Source organism: Pelodiscus sinensis, chromosome 6 (assembly GCF_052426305.1).
Source record: "Pelodiscus sinensis isolate ZL-2025 chromosome 6, ASM5242630v1, whole genome shotgun sequence".
In the NCBI taxonomy this organism is placed as follows: Eukaryota; Metazoa; Chordata; order Testudines; family Trionychidae; genus Pelodiscus; species Pelodiscus sinensis.
In genome coordinates this window covers 82,282,226-82,298,799 of record NC_143057.1, presented here as the reverse complement: position 1 = coordinate 82,298,799, position 16,574 = coordinate 82,282,226, and the positions used below count along the sequence as shown (strand labels likewise).

The window sequence follows — 16,574 nt, the reverse complement described above, 5'->3', positions numbered from 1 at the left end:
GCCTCCGCGGCTGCCGCCCCCGCGCTCTGCGCAGCGCGCCCAGCCCTTGGCGAGAGGACCAGCGGCGACGTTTCCTCCTCTGGCCGCCCCCGCCCTGTGGCCGGAGCCCAGCCAGGCGATGCGTGCGCGCTGGGATGGCTGCGAGCAGGTGTCTGAGGCGGCGGCCGCCAAGGGCAGCACTAGCCCCTCAGACGCCAGCGGGCAGGCCCGGGGCTGGAGCGGGCAACGCGCGGAAAGAGCGGGCTGGCATCGCCGCCCCAACCCTTCCCCAGCTTCCCGCCGTTTCCTAACGGTCCCTGCAGCTCCTCCAGCGGGCTAACCGCCCCCGCTCTCGCTCCCGCTCCCGCCCTCTAAGCGGACACCTCTCGGCGGCGGCTACGCGCGCCGACCTACCTCCCCCTGGCGCCTAGCACCGCTGTGACACCCCCCCAAGCTCACTGAACGGCCCCCTGGCTTTTGCTACGGGCTTTCCAGCCCAGCGCCCCAATCGACACCTGTCACCCCTCCCCCCTCGCATTTTAACGGCCAGAGCTCACCTCTCTGCCCGCCGCCTTCTAACCCGCCACTTGCCGTCGGCAACCTGCCCCTCCCTCGCCGGCATTATGAAAGGCCGCCTCCATGGGCCACCCACCTTCCCTTCCACCTACCCCGCTGCACGCACCCGCCCTGTCCAAACGGCCACCTGGCAGCGCTTCCTCCTCAGTCGCCACTGGGCAGCTGTCCCGCCATGCCCCCTCACTACTGACCCCAGCGCCCCGTTGCCCACCCGCCGTCTCGACTGCCCCGGGACCTCCCGCCTCGCCGCACCCCCTCGCAGCTCCCTGGGGGTGGTCCGGTGCAGAAACACAAAGCAGGAACTTTATTAACCACACAGCGGCATGGTTAACGGGCAGCTCCCCACGGCGGGCAGCTTCTCTTCCCGCGCTCTCTCTGGACTGGGGGAGCGGGGAGAGCCCCCTCGGGGATCAAGGCCAGTGGCCCTAGGGGCTGTGCCCTTCTCCCCTGCAAAAGGCAGCCATTGACTCAAAGCCTTTACAGCCTCCCTGGCAGATGACAAAAGCCAGCAGGTGCATAGAATAGGCACAGGTGGGACTAGGAGGCGAGAAAGCCAGAGAACAGTGAAGCAGCCTGGGCAGAAGCCGCAGCAGCAGTCACCGCGCACCCACTGCCTCGCCAGTGTTTTCAGAGGTGAGTTTTAAGGAGGGCTGTGGAGGCGAATCGTGTTATGTTATCTTTTAACGTGCATGATGTTAGGTCAATATCATGACTAAGAGCCGGGTGAATTGTTGTGAATAACGCACCTGTGCTAACAACCATCCCAAGGTTGGGCGGGGGAAGCTTCGTTTCTTTGTAATGTTGATGGCTGAAAACCCAAGTTTTAAGCCTGTCCAAGGACATGCTTGTTGTTGAGCGCTGACTCTTTAATGATTTCTGCTTCTACCATCCCACATATCCTTCCATTGTTAATATCAGTTTTTTATTGAACATGCTGGAGAAAGCATAAGCACAGAACACACTCTTTGGAAAGGTTACTGCTCTTCTCAGACCTGTTATTGTGTGCATTATATAAGATGTGGGGGTGGTGTACACTTCTGGATGGTTCATCAGTGCTGCTGCTGGAAGCATTTTCCCCACTGTAGCTAGTGCAGCTCTTATAAACACCCACTTGTTCTGGCTCCTGTCCTTGTATGCCTTGCTCATTAAATTAGTGTGCTTAGGATAGCAGATGTTCAAGAGTCTTTTCAAACGAAAAAAAAAAAATCCAACTATCTCAATCGTTTGGAAAAGCAAACTTTCAGGTATACTGTTGGCTTTATGCTAGGAGTTCATATTACATATTTTTGTTACAGTTTCGCTACATTTTAATATAAATATAATAATTTATAGTATGTTGTTTGTTACATTTAAAATCAAGAAAGGGTGACATCAGAGAAGGAAATACAGTATAGCAGCACTGATCAAGTACTTGTTAAGTTACTATAAGTATACATATTATTTTAAAGGTGAGGTCAAAGTTTATTATGAGTCCATGTTGCATTTCACTTGTTTGTTTTTTGGATGATAAATAGCACCCCTACCATTTTAAACTCCTTTTAATACTAACCACCCAGTACCAAAAGCTACTTCAAAGAAACATTCTTCTTTTGTATAGTTAGAGAATTTATAAACAACTATTAAAATTAGACAAAAATATTTTGCATCCTTTCCACATATTCATCATGCTTTAGAAATCAGCATATAAACACATAAATACAAATTATTTGAAAAAAAAAAACCATTCTTAATGTTGCTCCTTATTTTGTTTGTTATGGGTGAATAAAAAGATCTGAAATTTCATTGCAAAACTGTTAATTGCTTATTTGCTTAGAACAAACTTATGTATAAATACATTTTTACTGTAATAGAACATTTGATAATGGTCATGAATTAATAAACTGTTAACAATAAGCAGCTATTTTCAAGAATCAGTTTTTACACAGAATTAACTTTGCTTAAAAAATAAAGTGAAAAGATGTATGAAGAACTATAGATAGCATTTGAGAAGGCTAAAGAGAAAAGAGCAGTAACAATACAGAAAAACATGTCTTGAACACAAAGAACCAAAACAGAATAAAAGGTAATAGAGTCCTGATGATAAGCTACTACTGTTTGGAGTACAAAATCATTAGAACGTTTATGTAGAATTATATGGGTACTCTCTGTTTATAAACATCAAGTTTTTCATTTGCCATGTAATTTATGTAAATTATACTATGTCTTTGATTACACAATTTCTGTAATGTTGAGTGTATCAAGTGAAACTTTTGGGCCTGATTCTCTTTTCATTTACACTGGTATTTTTTATTTACTTCAATGGAGTGACATAGGGCATGAACTTCACCCCATGGCTACGTCTCCATTGGCATGATCTTGTGCAAATACTCTTTAATGCAGGAGTTCTTGCATTAAAGTATTTGCGCAAGAGAGCGTCTATACTGGCATGTGCTTTTGCGCAAGAGCATCCGTGCCAGTGTAAATGCTCTCTTGCGCAAGAAAGCTCTGATGGCCATTTTAACCATTGGGCTTTCTTGCGCAAGAAATTAATGTTGCCTGTCTACACTGGCTTCTTGTGCAAGAACAGTTGCGCAAGAGGGCTTATTCCTGAGCGAGAGCATCATAGTTCTTGTGCAAGAAGCACTGATTTCACACATTAGAATGTCAGTGTTCTTGTGCAAGAACTCCCCGCCAGTGTAGACAGGCAGCATGTTTTTGCACAAAAGCGGCTGCTTTGGCGCAAGATCGCGCCAATGTAGACACAGCCCATGTGTTTTTTAAATATATGTAACATTTTTAGTTTATGCTTTCAGGACTAATATTTTCTCTATGGTGTTTGGTGCATGTTTTTAGTAGCTTAAATAAAAAATAACCCAACCCCAAAATACTTAAAAAACTAGTATCCTCTGAATACACTTCCTAGACTTAAAGAAGAGCTCTATTTTAAGCTTGAAAGCTTGTCTCTTTCACCAGTGAAAGTTGGTCTGATAAAAGATACTGGTTCACCCACCTTGTCTCTCTACCCTATTGAAGACAGTGGGATTACTTGTATGAGTAATAGCCACAAGTGCAGGCACATAGGTCTTTCAAACAATATTATAGAGTATGTCACACCAACAAAAATGAAAAAAAATCTTGTTCCCTTGACATATCTGTTGGGAGAATTTACCTCTACATTTCCTTTACTATAAGCAAAATGATAGGGCTTCAAGAGCCTAAGCTAAGTTACTGGAGCTACATGGCTTTACACTAGTTAAGTATCTGACTTGTAGCATTTTTTAATTCTTGTCAGAGTTTTGCTTCTTGTTGAGTAGACCATGTGGGAAGTAGGGGGGGTGAAAGGTGCTGCAGCACTGCCAGGTTTTATACCAAGCTTCTTTGTGCCCAGGGACCAGCTCTGCTACCAACCCAGCAGCCCTGGGGATTTCCACCTCCAAGCAGCTCTTCTGGGGTCCTGCCAGCTTCAGCACTCTCTAGGATCCTGCCGCCCACCATCACTGCCAGCTCTGCAGCCTGTTGTCCCTGGGGTGAAGGCCACCAGCTCTGCAGTCTCTGTTGCTGATCAGGGTCCAGCTGCCAGCCTTTGGCTTCACAGCTGCCTCTAGCTGTGGCTAGGTAGCCAACTCTTGTGGATCAGATGGCATTTGTGGCAATGGCAACCTTAGGAATGACCTCAGCCTAGTGAAGTCAGGGGTGTGAACAAGTGTTTAAGGGGGCACAGCTGAGAACCCTAACCATAAAAATAGTTTCAGTGCCCCTGTGCCCCAGTATTAATATCTAGAGGGTTTTTTTCTCTTGAGGTTTGTGCAGTGGCACCAAAAATAAAGATTATGAAAGAATATGTGTCCAGACAGTTTGACATTATAGCCCTAGGCATAATCAGGACCAATCAGCATAAACAGACTGTACCAAAGACCTCCTTTTAGCCCATGTTATATAAAATACCTGTTTCCTATATAATACATTTTGATCAAGGATTCTGTTGGGGTTTTTTTGGTAATACAAAACAGGTATATATCAAGTCAAGACATCAGCAGTTCTTTTCTGTATTTAAAGGCTCATATTTAAAATCTATACACAGAAACATGCTCAAGATTTTCCTGTAAAGCTATTTTTTCAGCCCCTTAGCATCTTGCCAAATGCCAGAATGAACAAAGAAAGAATATGGATTTATTTTATAAGAAAAATAAAATAGTGGAAGAAATTATTGTGCAGAAATAGCACACAAAGACTTTTTAAGGAAAGCTGAAAAATGTATAGTAGAGAAGTAAATAATCAGTTGTGCAATAGACATGTTCCTGCTGACAAAAAAGAATTAGTGAGGTAAAAAATCACAATTTTATATGAGCACATTTGAAGAATTTGAAGACAATTATTTGATGAAAGACACTGAGTCTCAATATTGCATAGAAGTCAGTTTAATTGATTGAAATAGCAGGAAGCCCCAAAGTATTTTTTAATAAAACAATCATGCCATTGCAAGATAACCTTCTGTGCAGTTAATGATCTAATCAGAAGCCAAAAATTAGAAACACTGATGTTTGTTCTGTTTGAAGTGGAATATCTTTAAATTGATGAGCATTTTCTTGACATCCTGAACTCTCCATTGAAAGGAGATTCTGGTCTATACTTGAGAATTTCTCAAAATCAAAATATGACAAAAAGGATAGGAAAAGATTAAATCACTATATATTGTATCCATATACTTCGTAAAATTGGGAGTTTCTTTCAAGAAGGCCCTACAAAAATAATTTATTGGCTTTTCTGTGCAACACTTTAAAGGATTGCTGCTGCTCACAGAAAGCTTTGAAATATACTGGGAATTTAATTTAGCCCAATATAACGTCACTTCTTTTAAATGAAGTTACTCTACAGATTAAATTGATCCATTCTATTTAGAGTCAGTTGTACTTATATAAGACACAATCTTTGTATTTTTTCACTTTTTAAAAAACATTAGTATTTGCATTGAACTAGTATTTGTTTCTTAAGAGATCATCAGCTTTTGCTGTTTTTTCTTCATCTGAAGTCCCAGACTAATCTTTTGTTTGCTGAGTTCGCTATCGGTAGCTGTGAAAATGCTCATAACACTGTAAAAAATTGGTTGTGTGACCAGTGTTACAGTGGGCTACCTGCTATTCTGTCACCTTATGATAGGACAATGTGAGAAGCAGCCTTTTTGTGTGTTATAAGTCAGTATCTACATTGATGCAGTAATTAGATGGTTGAACATGGTAACAAGATATATGTCCACCCTACAGTCTTTTAACTGTGCACTTCACCACAGTGAGATACAATGACTCTTCACTTTCAATAGAGCAGAGCACCCTGTGGGATCCCTGAATACTGAAGATTGTTAACACACACACACACATACACACAAAGCAGTGGTAGTTCCTAAAAAGTGGAAAATTCATAACTCATTGTCACAGATGTTAATGCTTCTCAGACAAGCATTAAATTCCCTATCACAGCTGTACTCACTGAAGAGGGAACACCAGTGGTAAGGTGCAATTAAGGAATCAATAGCAGCACAGCACAGGACAGCACAGGAGCTGTTAAGGTGGAGGATCTATGGGATAGGGTCTCCCATATCTTGTGGTTCTTCCATTTAAGCAGCACTTTCTCTTCTATGGCTGCAATAAGAGCTGTCCTGACTGTAATTCAATGTAACTGACACCATGGAAGGATGTCACTTGTATTTTTAAATACCTTTTTCTCCACCAGAAAATTTATCTCTGTGGACAAAACAGGTTCTGTGATTTCAGGGGAAGAATATTTAGTAAAAAGAGATGAACTAAGCATCAAATACTGTTTTCATGCAAATGTCTTTGGTAATAAAAATTAAAGAAGAAAACAGAAAATTACTAAACTAACTTATAGGCAGAGTAATTTCTAAATAAAGGTTTGGTTGATTTTTAAAAAATTACTATTTGGTGTCAGTAGCTCATTGTTTAATTGCTAAGGAAAATACTTTGCACTAGCTTTGTCAAATTAGCTATGCACTTTTAAAATTCTTCCATCTCAATTTACATATTTTAGATTTTTCATGCCAGCTGCCTTTTTAAGACAGCCCTAATTCAGCACAGTACTTAAGCATGTGCTTAAATCAATCTCTGTTAAGCAAAGTATTTAATCCCATTTCAGGAAAGCATCTTTATTCTGGAATGCACTCAAGAACATCCCATGGTTGCATTCAGTTTAATCAATGAAAGTTAAGCACATTCCTGACTAGAGGGGCTTAAATCCCTGTATTCTCTTTGATCAGAACAATTCCCTAAATATCCATAAGTCTCAGGCATTGTTTTAATTACTAAAATGGGAATTTAAAAAGGGGAAAGATTCTTTAATCACTGTATATCTACACAATAACTGGGAGATGTAGTTCCCAATTTGGGCAGATTTATACACACTAGCTCTGCTTGAGCTAATGTCTAAAACTAGCAGTGTGACAGTCTTAGCATGAGTGACCAGTCAGGCTCACCACCTGAGTATAATTCCACCTGAGAGGTCCAGGTCATCTATGCATATACTACTGTAGTGAGTGATTTTTATCCTTTTGTTATTTTCTGTGGAACTTTCTTGCTCTAATCCAGTGATTCTCAACCTAGGGTATGCATACCCCTGGGGTACAACGGGAATGTTGCTGCTTCTGAGGTCTAACCTAGTCAATAAATTGGCAAATCTTCCCTTTAAACATCCAAAGCACATTCTTCCACCATTTTGCACTTGCTCAGCCTGTAGTTGAATTGCTCCTTACTGCTGTCCAGGCTGCCTGTTTATGGCTTTATGAGCCATGGGAGCAAGTGGTGGGCTGGGCCTCCAAGGATAACTATTGGCATTTCAACATCGCCACTTAAATTTTCTTCCCACCTCTGAAAAGTACCATCTTAAGCTTTCTGACAATGCCAGAGATCCTAAAGATGTACACATCATGCACCTTTCCTGGATATCTCACTTTGATGTCAGTGAAATGGCCCTTGTGATCTACCAGTACCTGTAACACCATCGAGAAGTACCCCTTGCAGTTTATGTACTCTTTGGCAAAGTAGTCAGGTGACAAGATAGGGATAGGTGCTTTCCTTCTAATGCCCACAATAGTTAGGGAACCCCATTGCAGTAAAGTCCTCCATTATGTCTTGCATGTTTTCCAGAGTCACTATCCATCCTAGCAAAAGGGTATTGATTGTCTGAGTTACCTGGATCACAGCAGCCCCCATTGTAGATTTACTCTCTCTCAACTGATTCCCAACTAACTACAGTAAACTTCTGATAATCTGGCACCTTTAGGACCCAGGGGGTGCCGGATTATCAGATAGGCCGGACTATCAGAAGGGGGGGCTATGAGAGGTCTGGGGTGGGGTGGGGGGAAGCTACCCCAGACCCCCTCATAGCTCTCCCTTCTGATAGTCCGGCTCTGCCCCAGGAGTCCCCGATTCAGCCGCTGCTGGTCAGTTTCAGCAGCGGCTGAATCGGGGACGCCTGCAGCAGAGCAGCTGGGGTGCTGCTGGGTTGGTCCGGTAGAGCCGACCTTTGGCACCGCGAGACCAACCCATCAGCACCCCAGCTACTCTTGGGGACGCCTGGGGCAGAGCAGCTGTGGTGCTGACGGGTTGGTCCCGCAGCGCTGCTCCTCGGCGCTACTGGACCAACCCAGCAGCACCCCAGCTGCTCTGCCCCAGGTGTCCCCAAGTCAGCTGCTGCTGAAACTTATCAGTGGCTGACTCCAGAAAGCCAGAGGCAGAGCTGCTCTGCACCGGGCTTCCTGGAGTCAGCCCTGGTCAGTTTCAGCAGCGGCTGAATTGGGACGCCTGGGACGGCGCTGCTGGGTTGGTCTGGTAGCGCCAAACCTCGGCGCTGCGGGGACCAACCCAGCAGCACCCCAGCTGCTCTGCCCCAGGTGTCCCCAAGTCAGCTGCTGCTGAAACTGACCAGTGGCTGATTCCAGGAAGCTAGGGCAGAGCAGCTCTGTCTCGGGCTTCCTGGAGTCAGCTGCTGGTCAATTTCAGCAGCGGCTGAATCCGGGACAGATGGGGTGCTGCTGGGTTGGTCCCGCAGCTCCTAGGGGCAGCGCTACTGGACCTACCCGGCAGCACTCCAGCTGTTCTGCCCCCTGCTTCCCAGATTCAGCGCTGGTCACTTTTAGCAGCAGCTGAATCGGGGAAGCTGGGGGCAGAGCAGTTCCAATGGTCCGGCTGCCCGGAGCACTTCCAGGTTCCTGATGGTGCCGGACCATCAGGAGTGCCGGACCGTCAGATGCCGGACCATTGGAGTTTTACTGTAGTAGCTGTCTAGTATTGCAAGCTTCCACAGGGCTATTGCCACTCGCTTCTCAACTGTCAGAGCAGGTCTCATTCTGGTATTCCTGTGCTTTAGGGAGAGGGGAAAGCAATTCGCAAACTTCCATGAAAGTGGCCTTACACATGCAAAAGTTTTGCAGCCCCTGCCGATTGTCCTATAACTGCATAACTATGTGGTCCCACCAGTCTGTGCTTGTCTCACAGCATCAGAATCGGCATTCTACTGTATCAACAGGATTGACTGCTGCCAGTATATTCCAATTGCTCCAATCAATGGTTTCATGCACATGTGTTCAGGGCCTCTTCACAGTCTTCCTCACTCTAGTGGCTCCTGGGCTCAGCCCTGGACACATTGAAACAATGTGCGTGGTGTTTACAATGCTTGCCACAGCAGTTTGAAGCTGAATGGGGTCCATTATAGCATTTGCATGGTTAACCAGGGGAAAAAAAGGGTATGAAAAAATTGTTTGCCATTGCTTTCAAGTGAGAGAAAGAGAGGAGATGAGAGATGAGTGCATTATGGGATGCCGACCACAAGTACCCAGACTCACATGCTACAATGGTTTTGTCCCATCAGGCACTGGTAGCTTAACTCAGAATGCAATGGGGCAGCAGGAACTGGTGGGATAGCGACCCACAGTGTACCACTGTCAAAGTTGAAGGTACCACCTTACTGGGGATGCACTCTGATGACCTCATTTGCACAGTGAGGACATGCCCCTTCAGCTTTACAAAATTGGGTACTAAAAAAATTGACATTAATAAATTCAACCTAATACTGTAGTGTATGCATGTCCTTAGGGTTGACAGAGGCCAGGTCCAGCCTAGGAGGATTTCCTATAGAAAGGTCTGTTCCAGCTGTGAAAGTCTGTCTAAATTGCAGGCTTGACTTAATCAGACATTTGCTTCAGCTGATATACTCCACTCTGGATGCCTAGCTTAGAAAGAGGACTGCTCCAGAATTCAAAGAAGGTTATAATAACCCTGGGTTGGGAGAAACAGACAGCTCAGTTTCTCACACAGCAGCTGTTGCCTATTCACACCCTTTCTCTGGGAAAGGATTTTTAACAACTTACTGCTCTCTTTCTCTTAGGCCAGGACTACATGGCAGGATGAAGGTTGGCTTAAGGTACACAGCTGGAGTTGCTTAAATATGTAGCTGGAGTTGCGTATCTTAAGCCGAGCTTGGTGCTGTCTCCAGAGTGGGAAGTCAACAGGAGAAATGCTTCCATCAACTTCCCTTACTCCTTGTGGGCCAATGGGGGCACCCTCAGCATTGGATTTAGTGTGTTTTTACTAGACCCACTAAATCCAACCCCAGAAGATTGATCTCCAGAGTGTAGATACTCCGGTCAGTGGAGACGTGGCTTTAGGTTCTGGCCTGGAAAAAACAGCTTGTTAACCTCACTAGAGACAGACACGCATATCCCAATTAAAAGTTCACTCATTGATCCCTTAAGGGCCCTTCATATTTTCCATGGAGAAACCTTACTTGTCATTATTTTCTTTCCAGTTTGTTCTCCCCTAACTACTTCCTTCGATTTAACTCCACAGAATCACACAGAATAATTTCAAATAGGTAAACTGAATTATATATAACAGCCATACAAAATACTTATCTCTCCCTCATTCTGCACAGATATTTCATGGTGATCTATTGCAAGAATGTGCCTGATATTGCTCATAAAGGCCCATTCTGATTGTGGAAGTATATTAGAACACACACACTCACTCTCTCTCTCTCTCTCTCTCTCCCCCCCCCCATTTTGGATGCAAAAACGGCCTCAACTAAATTGTGCATTTTTAATAAAAACAAGAAAGTTACAGTAATGTCAATGGTCTGCTTTTTTCACCTATTGTACAGACCCTCTGATTTTAGATCTCTTGCTAGCACTTATTATTCTTTGATATTTAATTTTTAACATGTTTAGAACACTTTGTTCTCAGCAAAGCATGAATGAGGGGGATTAAATTATATACTTTTCTTGGTGACTGGTAATTATACTGTCACTTACCATGCTACACTATTCATTGCATTTAACTGCATAGAGCTCAGGGAAATTTCCCCTCCCTGTGTATTGAAACATGGTGAAAATCTTTGGCTTTTTACAGTATCATGTAGCAATCCTGGGAATAATATCCATGAGTAAACAATATCGTAAAGTTGTATTTTGGATGTTATTTTTTTCTTCAAGCAACCAAAAAGCCCTCTCTCCTCCACTGTGAGGGAGTGAGAGACTTATGGGACTAAGCTCCTACTTAAGTGTATCTGACAAATGTGACAACTGTATCCTATTGCTCTTTGGAGAAAGCAGTAAAATGTAGTTTACAGGTACAAACTTGAAGAATGTCCTATGTAAATTCCAGCTATTGATTTTCAAAAGAAACTAGTGAATTTTCTATGCCTCACTTTTTTGCTGCCTAATTTTAGACATAGTAATAAAAACCTTGATTTTAGAAAGTACTGAGTACCTACTGTCTAAAAAATAAAACCTGTCAAAGAACCAAGCAACTTTCTCGTTTTCTGAACATGGTTCCTGAACAGATCAACATTTACACATCCATCTTCTTTGAACAGTTAAGAGAAAAAATATAGGAGATTACTCTGTCTTTCATTGTGATAAGCATTCACTTTGGACTCCGTTTTATTACTTATCAATTCTGCCCTTTAATTATTTTCATAATTGTTTTCATGAATGGAGAAGGGGGTGCAATTATAGAGATTTGCTTATGTCAGCTACAAACCATTTAATATTTTCTGTACATCTTTTATCTTGGTGTACTTCACTTTGGGTCTCTCCCACATTGTTTGGCATACCTGGGGTAGATGAGGAGGCTGGTGTTCCAATCATAAAAGATTAAAAGCTTGTATCTTAAAAGCCCTATAGTTGACCATCATACATAAGATGAGACTTGTTAGTTTCTTGATTGGGTATATTATTCTAACTTAACATTTTGGTTTTCTTTTATCAGATTGATTAGCCCATATTTCATTCTGAGTGTAGCAACATGGCTTATATAGGCCATTTGGAAGAAAGATATCAAACTCTGACTCAAAGGAAGAAAAGGAGACCAGGTCATGGAAGGAAGTTCCACATTGTATGGAACAAGGCATGGAGATGAGTGAGAAAAGTCATGAAGGATTCAGTTGATTAAGTAAACGGGTGGGTGGGTGGGTGTGTGTGAGAGTGAGAGAGAGAGAAGCAAGGCTAAGTGGGGCCTTGATGGCTAGGAAAAGGAGCGTCAATAAGATACAAAGTGAAGGTGAAGCTAGTGAGGAGAAGGAAAGAAAGGCTAGATGTAGTCAGAAAAGTGAGTCAGATGCTTAGTTTTCACTGGCATTTTGAGCAGGTTAAAAGGTGTGTCAAATTAGTCTTCTGTGCCAAAAAGGAGGAGACTGCAGTAGTGAAAGATATCTGAAGTAAACTTTATAACTTTGCATGAAGTGTGTAATTATGGTTTCTGATGTTAGAGAATGGATAGGTAGGGCCCCAATAACCTAGAGTTTAATTTAAAAATTGGTTTAAAAATAAATGAAAAACTATAATAATTTCCCCATGGTACATTGTTCAAACCGTTATTTGAGGTACTGTTGAATACTCACAATTAAATGCATTATAAAAAAGCAGTATTCATACTAAATTGAACGGAAAAATTCAGATGTAAAAATTATTAAACTTCAGTTAATAGGATGGGGACATTTTCATAAACCATGAATAGCCTTCCTCCCACAAAGTTAATTCAAGAAATATTATCAAAACAGCCCCTATTTTTCTGATTTAATCTGTTGATGCAACTAATTTTCGGTCAACAGGAAAAAAAATCACCAAAATAATTAAAGTGGTTTTTGAGAACAGCAGAAAATACTGCCTAGAACACAGCATGCATGAAATATCAGCAAAATAACAAAGAGTATAGAGGGAGTTTACGGGTGAAAACATGGTACCATTATTGCCACAATAGTAAACTAGCTTTTTCATGGTGATCATCAGTATACATTTATCAACAGATGATCATTGGGAGATGGAGTTAACAAATAGAAGATGATTAACTGCAACCATACATTGTCAGGATATAGTATTTAAAGCACTTTTAGGCTATGTCTAGACGGCCCCCTCTTGCACAAGAAAAAATGCAAATGAGGCGAAGCGGTGAATATCACTGCGCCTCATTTGCACTCTCAAGTTGCCATTTTTGTGCAAGGGGCTTTTGCGCAAAACCCCCCTCTTATGCCACTTTTTTTTAGGAAGAATGGCTCTGCACGGGAGGAGGGGGGCTCCTTTTTGCGAAAAAGCCCCTTGCACAGAATGGCAGCTCATTAAGTATGCAAATGACGTGCCGCGATATTCACCGCTTCGCCTCATTTGCATATTCTCTTCCACAAGACTGGGCAGTCTAGACATAGGCATAGTTTGTATTTGTTCCAACGCTATTAAGACTTATTTAAAATGGTACATGGATTAGTACAAAACAGAAAATTTGTGCTTTTAAAATAGTTGGTAATTCTATACTTTCAGTCCCCAGGGTAGCAGAATATAAAATGTTTTTATACAACCAATTTTATCCACGATCTCAAAAGGGATATTAGGTTGGGTTAGACTATGTTTATACGGCATTCTCAGTGAGATTCCTCTGCTTATATAAACATACTTGTGCTAGTTCTCATCAAATGAGTGTGAATATAAATGTCAAACTAGTCATAACAGTACTGATAGTAGCAGTGGAAGAGTGGCTGAGCTGTGCTGAGTATAGACTTGTCTGAAACTCATGAGTAAGTGCTTGGCATTGCTCCACCATCCCTGTTGCTGCCACCATGGTTATACTCCTATTTTTATTTATACTAGCTTGATAAAAGCTAGCATAAATACATGAACAAGGGAATTAGACAAAGCCTTAGTTGTACTGAATATGCAGACCTGAATACTAAATTACTTTTACAAGATGAATCTCTTTCCTTAAGCAGGACCAAATCTAATTATGGAAGTTATTTTGACCATCATTTGACTTTTCATGCTCATGTTTTAAGTTCTGGGGGAAAAAAAAAAACCTGAAAAATACTATTCAACTTTGGTTTGATAGTTTACTGCAATGGTCCCCAACATGGTGCCTATGGTGCCATGGCGCCCACCGGGGCATTTATCATCTGGGCTGGCCCTGCCGCCAGTGCACAGTGCATGGGCGGCCCCTGTCCTGGGCCCGCGGTGCGTGGGCGACCCCGCCCCCAGGTGCGGTGCCAGCCCGGGGGCATGGCCAGCCCCGCCCCCGGACGCCTGGCAGCCCCAAAAGGTTGGGGACCACTGATTTACTGACACTTTCTTACCAACATTAGTTTTCCTGTATTGGCACATGTAATTCTGTTTAGTATGTATTTACTCCAGAATATCCCCAGCTAAAAGAAAAAAGAAATAACTGAATCATCAGGCTTTTGGCCTTTAAAAATTATACCCAATTACACAAAACCAAGACTATATTTTTTCCACTGAGATTTTTGGTAATTACATAAATCGTGAGTGGAAAAATGGTGTATATGTTGCTTTTGTAAAGTTTATATCTAACCCAGCATCTAATAGAGATTAGCATATTTTTTTAATTGATAGTGGTATGGTCATCACATATTTGAAATTTGTCAGGGTTTGTAATACACAAGAACCTCTGTACTCAGGGTGTCTCTAATCTAGGAACACTCATGGTGGTACTGTGACGTGCTTCCACTGAGGCTTTTCCCCGCCACTCCCATAGGAGTGGGGGGCGTGGAACCAAGTGTGCCCCTGGGAGCAGGGCACCAGCTAATCACCCAATCCCCATCCCCCTCACATCCAGACCCCTCACCTGGCAATTTCTTTAATCCGGCATTCCCTGTTTCCCAGAGCTACTGGATTAAAGAGAGTTTCAAGTATATTACTGAAGACACTGTTAGCTACTTTACAATAGATAAGGATATATGCCACTTCTGTCAGTAAGAAAGGGCGTCAATATTTTAAAACAAACCTACACTTTCCTAATATGTGACATAGGCATGCCAGTGAAATGATATTGTATAGTTGGGCTTCTTTAGGTTAGTTTCTAGTACTGTCACCCATCCTGGTTTTGATATGTACATTTTTGTTTCATATTTAGGTTCTACATATCTCCTGATCACCTACATTAAAGGTTTGCCACAGAGAATAGCAGTCTCAAAATTTCATTCTTGAACTCACTACCTTTATGGTAAGATCCTGTTTACCAAAGAATATATATGGTACTTGCAACTTAAAATCACAAGCATAAATGCTATCTCTAAAAGTGATAGGAACGGAGACAAAGTCCCATTGAAGTCAAAGGTAGTCTTTACATAGACTGCAATGGGTTTTGGATTAGACTTTTAGTTAATATTTCTTACCCAACAAAACTCTCATTAACTTCAGAGTTAGGAGGGGTGAACAGCACCCATAACTGTTTTCTGCCAAATCAATATCTACAGTATACAATGGAATTATCTACTATTGTAACATGGCAGCTGCTCGTCTGCTGACCAGTGCTAATTCTCAGAGGTGGCTTTGTGTGTGGAGTTTTGCATGGACCCAAAAGAGTTAGATTGTCTACCTCTTGCAGCAGCATTCAAGTAAGATAAGGCTATGGCAGAAAGCACCCCTCTTGAGGCCAGAAGGTTTTGTAAACAGATATAGAATATTTATTATGTGATATAGCACTGTGGATGACACTTAAAATTAAAATTTATTTTTAGTTACCACACAAAGTGGGAAATACCACAGTTATTTCCCTATGCTTTGGACCAGATCAAATCTCCCTGAGGTCAAGCGAGTGTCTTTCCATTAACTTGACAGCTGATCAAAACATTCTAAACTCCGAAATAATCATGGTTTCTCTGGTAACTATAAAAAAAGTATAAATAATTAAACTTTAATATATGTCCACAGTATGCATTAGTTCAATAACCCTCACATTAATTATATCTAAACAGTTTTTTCATACACTTCGTATTTGTACTGGATGCCATTCTCTTCCTGGATATCAGCAGGGACTCCTGGGTATCTGGGAAGGAGAGGAAAAAGAAGAAAACCTTATAGTTTAATAGAATGGTGTCTGCAACAAATCAAACAAACTGGAAAGGTCTGAAAACCAAAACACCATTCATAACATGGGAATGTGGATTACATATCAATATTTTAGCAAGTATGTATAATAGCAGCTAACCCTAGTCTTAAGTCATTATCAAGAAAGCATATGACAAGAGGAATCAAACCAATCCAAAATAATGAGTATAAGCAAAATCTGTATATACATTCTGATAAATTTTAATTGTTTAAAAATCACTTTTTAAAGCATAAGATACTTTGCATTGTTTGTTTCTCAGAAGCTCAGAAAAAACTGCAACTATAAAGGCATCTTGAATTTTTCACAAATTTTATGGTAGTTCTGTACATAGCAAGAGAGATAAGAACATAAGAATAGCCATACTGGATCAGATCAAAAGTCCATTTAGCCCAGTTTATCTGGTCTTCTGACAGTGGCCAATGCCAGGTGCACTAGAGGGAATGAACAGAACTTGTAATCATCAAGTGATCCCTCCCTGTCACTTATTTCCAGCTTCTGACAAACAGAGGCTATAGGCACCATTTCTACCCATCCTAGCTAATAGTCATTGATGGACCTATCCTCCATGAATTCATGTAGTTCTTTTTTGAACCCTGTTAAAGTCTTGGTCTTCACAACATTCTCTGGCAAGGAGTTCCACGGGTT

The 16,574-nt window shown here is 42.0% G+C and overlaps 1 protein-coding gene and 1 long non-coding RNA gene across 4 annotated transcripts in view; one reads left to right on the top strand and one right to left on the bottom strand.

Annotated features, from left to right (window-relative positions):
• The first annotated feature begins 9 nt into the window (after window positions 1-9).
• Window positions 10-4,200, top strand: LOC142829918 (uncharacterized). The gene is made up of 3 exons (XR_012904833.2): window positions 10-148; window positions 1,039-1,188; window positions 3,923-4,200. It is a non-coding gene; the product is annotated as an uncharacterized LOC142829918 (long non-coding RNA).
• Window positions 4,201-15,480: 11,280 nt separating this feature from the next.
• The window catches only part of DHFR (dihydrofolate reductase), a 48,890-nt gene continuing 47,796 nt past the window's right edge, over window positions 15,481-16,574 (bottom strand). For 2 of the 3 annotated variants that reach the window (XM_006124331.5, XM_089779330.1), the window contains one exon: window positions 15,704-15,866. Coding sequence is in view for 2 of the 3 variants with exons in the window: in XM_089779330.1 (XP_089635456.1) it covers window positions 15,788-15,866 (79 nt within the window). In the remaining variant the exon portion in view is untranslated. Of the gene's footprint in view, window positions 15,867-16,574 lie in introns of all 3 variants that reach the window. The other variant, XM_075932227.2, reaches the window with a different exon arrangement.